Below are 12,304 nucleotides of genomic sequence, written 5' to 3' on the forward strand. Positions count from 1 at the left end.
ATAATACAAAGTAAATCTAGAAGGGTTTTGCATTTAGCCTATTCCTAATGCTATTTTTACTGGCATAAACTTGTAAAGCAGCAAATATTTGAAAAATTGCAGTACCCAAAACAAAGAGCACAATTTTGAGCAAATGTTGTGTAAAATCAAGGTCTGAAATTTTGAGGACAGATTATTGCCTTGAGTAAATTCTCATTCTTCAAAATTACATCATTTTACAGGGACTTGTGCAGTTGAACTATGAGCATCTCCCAGGATAAAGTGACAGAGTGCCCTCTTTTTGGATAATGTGTTCCAGCACTTAATCAAAGTCATTGTGAAAAAGAAAATGTGAAAAACAGTAGAGGAGTTTAAAAACAGTGTGCTGATTTTACCTTGGAGTAGGAAGGAGGATGAAGTAGATTGTCATATTTGGATCTGTATGTCTATGATTTTATGATTTTTGTGATAACTGATTCTGCAAATAATATATTTTTCTACTTTTAATTGCAGCAGGAAAGGAATCAGGAAAGCTCAAGAAATAAAGGTAAGTGACAATTATTTAAAAAATGTGCACATTCTTATAATTATCACAAATCTAACATTCATTACTGGTAAGAAATATCCAGATGGTTTGTTTGCTGAGTATTTTGGTATTTGAAATGAAAAAAAATATATCCAGGAAAGAGGTTGAAATGTAGACAGTATCTGTATTAGCTACTGTTTTTGGAACTCTGAGATGAACAAGGCTGACTGTTGTAGTCTGGATGGGATAGGCTGCACACTTAATTTCTCACAAAGTTTGTCCCTGACTATGGATGCTTATTATACTTCAATAAAACATCAGTGCCATCAATTTATTGCCTTCCTTTCCATTCAGTAAATCTGTAACTGGATGTGATTCCAGTTTATGCATAAATTAATAATTTCCTTAATAGATTGCCTTGCAACATGACTATTGTGGGTGTTTTTTGCCTACAAAATATTTTCACTGTACCTTACTTAGTGCCAGTGACTAAGCACTATGTGAAATAGAATATCTGGGTTAAAGAAACAGCCTTGTATCAAGAAAATTAGGACTTCATGCTTCTTTTTCTAATATAAAGTGTTTTAAGAGACAGAACATTGAAATCTCTCAGTTAAAAATTTGCTAAGCAACCAATGAAAGACAAAATTGCCAATAGTGGCAAAGATTGTTCTCTTGATATTTTACTTCTTCATAGAGGTAGGATATGAGATACTTTAAAAGGGAAAACAGAGGGAAGGTAGGAGAAAGAACACCAGTTCTATGTTACAAAGAGAGGAGGGAATTAAGTGACAAACTAACCTATATCTTTTGTATTGCCTTAGGAAGCAATGTGTCATCATATCACATGAGTTAGCTGTTCTTTATTCAGTTATTTATGTACTGCAGTACCCATTTATCTCAATTGGCCTGTTTTCCCCTCATGCTAAGGCTAGACACAAGCATCTAAAGACAAACTAAAGCTGATGGTTGATTGGAGTTGTGTCAGGACAATTACATTGTTCATGATGATACGATAATTTACATCATCTGAAGAACCTATAGTCCTTCACTTGAAGAGTTTGCATGGAAAAATAACTGAACCAAAAAATCCTCTTCAATTTCAGCCAGTTTGTGATTTATAATTTTCTTTTCTGAGGTAATGCAATATAAAGTTATATCATCTCTACATGTAGTGAGTGTATCCACGATATATTGTTCAAAAACCTTTCATGTCTTATGACTTAATACAAATTATAAAAAAAGACTGTGAAAACTCAGATGAGATTACAGAAATAAGATATTTGCTCTAAAATTAAGTATTCACAATTAAAAACTTTAAGCATTTATCTACAAAGAAGGATCTTGAAACGGGCCACTTTTTTGTTTTTTATTATTTACTTTCTCCCACACCCCACCCCATCCTGTTGCCAGGTGGTCATTATGGTATGTATGTGAGCAATAAGTAAAAGTAGGAATAAACTAATGACCTAGGTGGGAGTGCCTATCATATTCATTGACCGTTAGTCTAGTTAACTAATCACAGAAACAATTTTAAAAGGCTTGTAAAATATCACCCACAACTACATCCAAAGGAATGCAGTAAAGTCTGCTTGAAGGAAGATATCCATTGTCTCCAAACAGGTAGTGAAATTGCACAGCTGCACAAAGTTTGTTGTGATTTTATATGTAACCTCTCGTGGAAATTTTCAACTTATTAAACATCCTGCATCATATGCATGTCTCTGCCTAAGCTGGCAATTCAACTTGGAAGATTTTGGTGGTCTGGAAGACTATTCATGCACAGAGTAGGCCTTGCAACATAAACATATATCTTCAGATATACTTTATTCTGTAATGCTTTTTTTGGATGCTTTTCTGACTGGGGTTTTTTTGGCATTCTCTTTTCATGTTCTTTAAACTAATTTTTTTTTGTTCACATACTCTTTTTCCATGTTATTGCAAAGTTTCAGAAGTATATTTTTATTTCACTTGTAACTTACAGCATGTAGGATCTTTAAACTCTTTCTGCTTAAAATACTGGTTGATATGGATGAAACAAGACTAAATTAATATTTCAGCATAAACCTTCTTGTGTTGGCAATGAATCACATGCAACATCTAAAGGTTTTGTGCTCTGCATGTGTTCTTGTGAGATAGCTAAATTATCCTCAGATTTTCAGGACAAGGTTCTAACAGTGTTCCTTACACTCTGCATATTGCTGCCACACTATGTGGTAAAAAGGCTAAATGTTTTCTGTGGTTCCTTGACTGCTCTGACACTTTCAGAACCAGTGTTGTCTTCTTAATTCAGAGGAAAATTACACCTCATCTCTGTCAAGTGAAACACTGGAGTCTCTATTGCGCCTCATAACTTCCATTTATACCAGTATTTCAGTGTCTAATTTTTATTAATAATTTCATTACATTGTATATTTATAAGAGAAGAGGATGTTGCAGCATAATTAAAGTCAAATGCTTCTTGACTTTAGTGGGATTAAGATATTAGTAACAAGGGCCATTCTGTATCTTTTACTATATTATAAACACCAGTAATTTTAACTTTATTTATTACTATAAAATAAAACTGATTACTATTCATATTTTAGTAAAGATGTCCTTATTTTTCTGTAGTGTTTGTTTTTTCTCTTGCCATTTTTCTGACCTGTTTGTTTTTCCCGTCTGTTACTTCTGCTGTCAGCCTCTAAGTCAATCACACCAGAAGAGAAGCCAATACTCAAACATACCCTATTCTGACAGTAACCCCATCTCTCTCTGATCTGTGATATTCTTTTTCTTGTTTTATTTTACAGGTAACAGATCTTTTTGTATACTGTTTGAGAAAAGTAACACTGCTTTTATGTAAAATAATATGTTAACGTTATAAAATTTTAGTGTATGCTGGCAAACTTTCTTATACTTCTGATAATTTTTTGTGCGTGAAAATGAGTATCACCAGTGCAAAATACAAATGAGATTAGTTTCATAACACTTCTGTAATATGAAAGAAATAACAAGGCAAATAATCACCTACTAAACTTCGCTGAATTTTGCTTGCTGGCTTGGAGTCACAGTTTGACCTTCCTTACCTCTCTTTTCCAGTGTTAACTCCTTCAGACAAAAAAAATCCATTTTATTGCAAACCTATAGTGAAAGATAAAATAGATATTTTTGTAATGAATTGAAAATATCAGAAATTGTATTATATTTAAGCAGTGTGAAGAATTTTCCTCACAGCCTATGCTTGACTTTGGAGACATTCATGTGCTTTTAGTAAAGAACATTATGAACTATGAACTTTAAAGTGGAAATACTTTCTGACAATATTATTCTAGAAAACTTTTATTTCTGAGGTACCAGAACGTTGACTAGTGAAACAAATCAACTATTTGCCAAACTTGAAATGTATCACTATTCCTTTGATCAGAAAAAACATTAGCACAGAGGAAACAACAAGCCACAAAATATTTCAGTTAAATGGTAGCATTTCAGATGATCAGTTCCTAAACTCAGTCACAGTTTGAATTACAGCACAATAGTTTTATTTTTTGAGAACTTAGAAGTCGATTTCAGTATAGATAAGCAGTTTGTAAGACACATTTCCAAAGAAACCCAGCAAAGTCAGAGAAAACAAATTCTGAATTTCTGCTGAGAGTAAAATGATTGTTTTGTTGATATTGAAGAATGATATGATACTGAACACAAGTTGTGTAATTTTAGCTATTTATTTTGGTAACGTAAAGAACACTTACTGAAAGATATAAAAAGTGCTCCACCAAAGATTTGGAAAAGGTGCACTTTTCACAGCATTTTCAAAATGTGCATGCAAATAATTTTAATGATAATAATTCGGAGACTTTTACTTTAGTTAAGTGCACTTTAGATACAAACTGTATAGTATGCTGGTAAAATGTTTGCTAGCTACTATTGATCTGAGCTTTAAATGCCACTAACACTCAAAACTAAACAGATTAGAGAATTTTAACAGTCATATTTTTAATTACATCTTGAGTTTCTAATTATACTTAATATTTCTCATTTTATGCTTACCTTAGTAATCGGAATGTAAAACCATTGTTGACTCACAGATCAGTTTCAAAAACATAATTCTCTATGATTATGAACATATTGCCAGACTTTTCTGATATCATTAACAAACATCTGTTCCTTTTATAGTCTTTAGCTACGAAAACTAAAGGGGAAATCATATGGGCACCACTCGCATATCTTACTTGCTTTTTACTCCTTAAAAAGTTAGCATACCTTCATAACACTTGTAGCCCTGTCTGGGGTTCCAGATTGGTGTAATCTTTTTCTATACAGTGATAAAGGTAAGACAAGAAGGAGTAAGAAAAGCTTAAGATAGTTCAATATTGAAAGAATTTAAGGGACAAAACCATAAGACCTTAATTAAATCAATAACTTGTGAAAATGAAATTGTATTTGGTGATAGTCTCAAATGCCATTGGGTGAACAAACAGATCTATCCTTCAGTATGTCTGACTGTTATTATTTTTGATGACAGACAAAGCTATGTATGTTCTGATGTAGAATACATGACATCAACATCCTTTGTCATGTTAAACCAATTAACTGTGGCAAAAAATATACTTCATTACTTTCTGTAATGTATCCAGTGACTCCTTACGTTTGCTCAATCAAATTATTCTAAATTCATATTTCACCAGTCATGTATTAATTGCATATTGTTAGAATATGAACTGCAATCCTCCTGGACTGAACTGATTAATGTTTTGGTTTGTTACACTGTAATAACCCTTCTGTACTAGAACAGTACATTTCAGGAAAAAAATGTAGTATTTTCGAGAATATGTGTAACAGCGGGCAGGTTAGTAAATGTTTGTTCAAGAATGTTGTTTTCATTGAAATGCAGCTACTAAATATTCTGACCTACTGGGTCTTTGTTTTGAAGTTTTTTTACTTTGTCATTATGTTCCAACTTAGTGAATGAACTTTCAAGAGTTGGTATGAGGTTCGTTTGAATTAAATGTGCCAAATACTATCCCCTTTAACTGTTCCAGTCCCCTCCAGAGCCTAGTCAACTGAAACTCAAATCTCTTTTCTCACTTAAGAATTAAGTAACATAAGCCATATGAAAAGCCATAAGAAATACAGTTCTGTTTTCCACCTGAACAGTTCTCATTTCCTTTTTGTTTCCATGCTCTTACAGAAGACTTACAGATATAATGTTATTAACTGAACATTGTGGGGTTTTTTTAATTTATTCTCATCTTGGAATGGCTTTAGCATGGTTAAAATTTATAAAAATGCCTTTTATTTTACCCCCGGGTTCAATCAATTCAGAGTCAGATTATGAAATGCATTGAAAAGAAACAAACCTCTTTATGTGGGAAAATATTTTTAATATAACAATTAATCTTACAATATTATATTTGAACAGGCCTGAAGCTTGTTGTGAGAAAGTAAAGTATGTGGGTCAGAATGTCAGATGTCAGTTCCAGATAATATCTTTGATAACAATGTAATTACCCAGACACAGAAAGTATACATTAAGAGCAAGGTCTGTGTTGTACTCTACAGCTTTGTGAAAGGTTATCTTATTTCTTTTCAACAAAGCATTATTTGATGACACTGAGTTCCAGTTTTGATATCTATCTGTAAACACAGTACAGTATTTGTGTAGTAATCTAGTCAGGCTTGCTACCAGTGTAATGCCATAGAGATAAACAGTGTAAATGGCACAACTATATTTGACCTGCCAGTTGTTGTCTTGAGGCAAATGTATTTCATCTTAGTCAAGAAGGTAACTAGAAGTGCTCAAGGGGAGCACTTGGTGCAAGTATTTTACAGAATTGCATCATTTACCTTGCAGATATTTCATAAACTCCAGATATGTATTCCATACCAGTGAAAACTTGTCTGCAGTTTTAGTATGGTGGTGTCAGGGAAAGAACAGCATCCTATAGAATTTCTTGAATGTTATGTTACAAATTATGTCCACATTTCTGCATAGGAGTTATTTCCAGCTTTATGTTGGTTGGCTCCAAAGTTTCTAAGTTCATTTTTGCTATAAGCAAGTATATATACAAAAGAATAGTAACTAAAACCCAAAAGAGTTGGAATGAGTCTGAAAAGTTTCTGTAAATTACACAAAAATTCACAACTGTCAGTGTATATTCAAAAGATGAATTGGAATAACGAGAGCTGTCTGTAACTTTTCTTAAATTCACATGTCCATTATTTTTGCCACTGATTAGAACTATGTAAGGGGATCATACATAATCTGATGACCACTACAGAGACAAATATTTATTACATATAATCATCATATGCATATGTATTGTATATGATAATGGAGAAAATGTAAAGGCAAACATTCTACAATTGTGTTTTGTTGTATTCATAAAAAGATGAAATTCATGTGAGATGTGTTTGACTTGTTAACAGCTTTAGGAATTATACATACAAAGAATTTCTTTCTTCTTTGGATTTTCTTTATGGCAGAGAAATGGTCATCTGACTTTATTTTTTGTTCTCATATGTATGGCCTGTGTCAAAATTCCAGGCAAGAACTCTTCTGCAAAATAGTATCTCTATACCAGAAAGAGGTATAATCGTTATTTCTGTATGTAGTAGAATAATAGAGGTAACATAAGAGATTGGTGTCCCCATCTAGTATTTTTAAAAAATTCATCCATGTCCTCCTAAAACTTAGGTTACATTCTGTTAAATTGTTAAATCTATTTCAAAGTGGATATTGTGAACATAGCTGGACAGAATATGTTCAGAAGTATTCACAAAGTTTCTCTCTGTAGTGCGCAAACTTAATTTGAACAGATACAGCAGAGAAGACATTCAACATTGGCAGGGGAGGGGAGTGCTGAATACTGACTGGAATACATATTCATTCCTAATAAGACTTATGTAGCTTTAGCGAAGTAACTCAGAAGATGAATGTTTATTTAAATGTAAAAGTAAATGTATTAGTAGTCTGAATTTTAATGCTGTGTGACCCACAAAAATTTTGAACAGCAGTACAGTTTGATTTTTTCACGTAATTTGTTTTTAAAGCTTCCATGTAAAAGTAGCTACTGTTTAGCTTGAGCATTATATTGAAAATGTTTTAGATAGTTTCTTGTATTGTTTCAGGAGTAGGCTGAGAAGAGTTAATGAATATGACTTGACTTTAGGTTAGTCTATTTTTTTATTATTAATAATGTCGAGGTTTTAAAGTTAAAAACTAATGCTAAAACATTTCTAATTTCATATATTAGGATTCTCTTTTGTGCTTAAGACAATACATATTTTCAATAATACTAGCTTTGGTTTACCTCTTTCATCTTAAAAGAGGCACACAGACCATAGAAGGCTTTATGAAGTAATTTGAATTAGCTCTTGAGCGCTGAAGACTTTCACTAAATTCAGAGAGAGAATGCAATGCAATGCAATGCAATGGGAAAGTATGTTTGGATCCTTTAATACACATATATATACATTAGTGCAATGTCTGGAGGCTATGCGTGTCATGTTTCTCACATATAGTGAATATTCATTTGATTACACTAACAATAGAAATCTGAATGTAAAACAGGTCATTCCCTGAGAAGCTTATTTGCTTTAAAAAGTTACCTACCTCTTCTGTGTACCCTACTCCTTTGCAGAACCTTCATTCTCAGAATGAAGACAGAATTATGATTTGCATCAGCACGACAGGTACCTTAGTTAAGTTTGCCATATAATAGCCAAGTGGAGCGGGTTATTTCACAGCACTTGTCATGTAGAAGGCAATTGTTATGATCAAAAACAATCAAATGAGAATGATAGTGCAATTCATGTTTTGTGCAATAGACTGTGGAAGCAAAATAATCTTCTTATCTTAACAACTTGAAGTTTTCCTTTTAGAATAGATTTTCAAAAAGAATAGTATATGTCAGAAACTATCCTAATGCCGTTACACGAGAAACTTACATTTTATTTGTAAATAAGCATAAAATGTAATAGCTAAAAAATCCATGTTAGTATTTTTGGGAAAGCAACTTTTGTTATTTGCTTTTATTTGTCTATAGCATAACCCTTTCTTTATCATTAGATCTGAGTATTGTCTCAATATAAACTTATATAAAATATTCTACTGTGAGAATATTTGCTCTTGTTACTGAGCAAAAAGGAGGCTAGGATATTTATGTCACTTAAAAAGAATTACATAGAGACCCTTTTAGAAAGCCACAGAGATCTTTACAAGTTCTACAATAATTTTTTTTAGATGTAAACTTAAAACCCAATATAGGCAATAGTTTAATTAGACCATTCATAAAGAAGTGCTTAAAGTTGAGGAAGGGTTGTTCTGAAAGAAAAAAGTAAAGTGCAGGAGGAATACATGACATTCAGAAGCAAAAGATTGGGTATTCCAGAAATAAATTCTATTTAATTTATATTCTTAAAAAAAAATCCCTTGTAAATAGGTGTCTTTTAAACTCAGGTACCATGCCACTGGTTTTTCTTGTATATTTGTAACACTAATAGCTATCAACATAACTTGCATATAGGTTTTTGGCGCTGTTTATAAGCTATAAACTTTTAAGAACACATGCAGAGAAAAACTGACACATTTGTGTTACATAGGTGAAATTTCTATACTCATGCTGTCTAAAACAGAATTACTTTTTGCATTAATTTTGAATTCTTGAGAATGCTATTGATTATATATTAAGAATATATTTTCTCATATCAGATATCTTTCACAAGCCACTTAAAGGACAATCAGAACTTATATAAACTTGAAAGATGAGTCTCTTGAGCATGATTTCCACCTCAACCCTCAATTCCAATAATTGCAGCACTGTATATAATTCAGATGCTAGTTGAAACAATTACAGTATTCATTTTCTACCTTAGTCTTTGAATAGCAAGGGTTGATATGTTTCATTATCATTAAGGTCATGTTCTAGTTTACTTCAAGCACACTCTTTTGCCACTTGCTTCAGACACTAGAACACAATTAACAATGTCAGATCCTGTTAATGTTTACATCATAACTGGAAGCAGATATTACAGTGAAGTGCAAATTAAAGACTGCTAAAATACCTGCCACTAACAATTATGGTGGGGCAGTATAAAATTTCTCATTTGTTTCCAAAGGTCAGATTAATAAAGCTGCATGTCACATTATCATAAAGGGTGGATCCAGCTGTCTGTTTTGATTATGCTTAAAAGTCTAGCGTTTCTAAGGAAACTTTGTAAGGAATGAATACATCCATTTTAACTAGCAGTTTAAATGTGGGTAATTATTAGACCTTATTCTGAAGGGATACAAATCAGAGGTTGTAGTCACTCAGATGTCTTCCTGCTTTTTAATTTACAAATATAGAAATTAAATTATTTTATAAATGCCTTTCAGGTTTTAATCTTTAAATTTAAAGTAGCTCCCCAAGTACAAAAAGCTAATTCCTCAGATGAATGAGCTGCAAAACTAAACTGCATCAAATATTGAAATAGACCTATCTATATATATTCCTGCATGATAAAAATTAGAAGTAGAAGCAACTGGGCTCTTTAAATGAAAGTTGTTAATTCTATTAAAACAATGAAGAAGTATATCTGAAAATTTAATACTCTAGAGTCAAATTAAAATTATATTTATATTGCAGCTATTCAAGTGATTATGCAGTTGCATATATCTTTATCAAATGAATACAACTTTCTATGCTTTACTCCTAATAATAAAAATTCTGGGCATTTTTCACAATAGCTTTTTAAAGGTTTGCTGAAATGTAAAAATAAATTTGTGATTAAAAAAAGTGTTTGATTTTTTCTTTAAATTCATATAAATTAATTTAAAAAATCATCATCTTGTGAAGTAAAAGGAGACTACTGATTTGGCAAGAGTTTGTCAGTAGAGTTACTAAGATATAGATCTGAATATATTACTGAAGGAATTAGATGATTTTTGAGGTTTATGTTGAACATAAGATTAAATATGATGGCACAAATTTCAAGAAACTGGAATAACCTTTTTGCTACAATCAGGAAACAACAGAGGAAAATTTAAAAAAAAGAAGTTTATCAACTGTATGATAACTTGAGTAACCAAAATATCATAAAACCCCAGATGTTCATAGCATATCAAGGAAGGTTTTCCTAGCAGAGATAGAGAAAAGTATTATTTATGACATTACTTAAACTTCACCTGACATACTATATCTATGTCTGAATGTTCAAGTTTTAGATTGAATTCAATTTAATCATGAGCAAATACAGAGAAGGGTTACTCTAATGATCAGACAGTATTTTGTAAGCAAAACTCAAGAACACAGTTTGTTTTTCCTAGCAGAATGGAATACCTGAAAGTGTATTGGTAAAAATGCTTGAAAAGACCATGGAACTCCTGAAATGAAAAGTGAGCTAGATTATAATTACTTTAAACTAGAGACAGTACTCCTTGCATGCAGCAAGATATTTCTCTGTGTGCAATTTATTCCTCTTTGCATGAATTAGTAGAGTATTAGAACTGCTATGTGTGATTGTGTGCAAATGATAAAGTAAAAAACTGTTTCAGGAAGAATTTCCCTCCTTCTGTGAAAATAAGGAGGGGATTTGATGCTTTGCCTGTACACAAATTCGTTTGAGTTCATGCTAAGCAATGCCTGAAAGAAAGAAAAACTTCAGGAAATTGCCTGAAAAAGATGGTACAAGGAGCCTCTCAGCCTCTCCTTTAAATTGAAGCAAGACTTCCCTTATCTGGAAGACTCATCTAAGGTGTTTATAGGGCAAGGTAATGTTTCATTTGGATTATGATAAAAATTTCTGGGTTTTTGCCTTCACTTTCCATTGTGAGGATATCTCTATTTGTGCAGCCGTGGTCTGGATCATTTGCTACAAATCCTTCTTTTTCAGTGTTCTTTCCCACCTGTACCCTATTTTGCATAAGCTCTGTCTCCATTTTTCTTACCAGCCATTCATTTCTTTGATGATTTGACATGGCAGAAAGTAATCTGTGTTCTCAGGGGAGAACATGTGTAAGGCTTAAAATGCAACCTTCCTTGAATATCCAAGGGTAGGATATGTCTTTGAACTTTCAAAGCTTTTTAAAGATCAAGTATTTGAAGTAACTTCTAACTTTTTTCATAAACACATAGCTTTTAGTTTCAGATTCCAAAGAGGAGTGGACTTTATGGGACAGTCTAAGTGAAAAGAAATAAGGTGAATGCTCAGTTTGGATCATGTCTTTACAGGCATATTTTTTGTAATTTGACCTATGCTTTCATCACCTTGGAGGGACTGATGAATCTTCAAGTAATAATTGTATTTTATTAATTAATCGTGTGTTGTCTGAAATCGTTATAGGATAAACTCTGAAATCATTATAGGATAGACTCATATGGGTCTTTTTATGCATATGATGTATAGGTAATTGTTTTGTTTGGCTACTGAAAGGATAGCCATATGCTATCATTGCAATGACAGTAACAAACTATAGTTCTGTGTGGCCCTGAATAGCCGCATAAAGGGAGGCTTTGGCTGTTTAGGCAACAGTTATTGATCAAAAAACTGTTAATCAGGGTTTCCAGCCTGAGAAAGAAATACAGTAGAACAGATTTTTGTCCAGACAACCTTTGACAGGGTTAAAAGGTAAATCCATGGTTGATAAAGTAATGGCTGATTGTTGGTTAAACAATCTAAAAGATCTGATGTGTCTAAACACCATTCTATAAGCAAGTGTCTTTGCATTCAAAAACAAAGTGGTAGAGCAGGATGCTTTCTTCTCTTCATGCTTGCTGGACTTTGTGGCACATAAAATTTACTTGCACATACGGTGCCCAGGCTATAAATTTTTGGGTT

General features: G+C 32.4%; 1 protein-coding gene across 1 annotated transcript in view; it reads left to right on the plus strand.

Moving 5' to 3' along the window:
* FSTL5 (follistatin like 5) overlaps nt 1-12,304 on the plus strand; it is a 272,551-nt gene that overhangs the window by 26,665 nt on the left and 233,582 nt on the right. Inside the window, exon 3 of the mRNA XM_008933129.3 lies at nt 493-526. Coding sequence (XP_008931377.2) covers nt 493-526 — 34 coding nt within the window. The remainder of the gene's footprint in view (nt 1-492; nt 527-12,304) is intronic.

The sequence above is a fragment of the Manacus vitellinus genome, unplaced genomic scaffold (assembly GCF_001715985.3).
Source record: "Manacus vitellinus isolate BGI_N305 unplaced genomic scaffold, ASM171598v3 scaffold_0_pilon, whole genome shotgun sequence".
Lineage (NCBI taxonomy): Eukaryota > Metazoa > Chordata > Aves > Passeriformes > Pipridae > Manacus > Manacus vitellinus.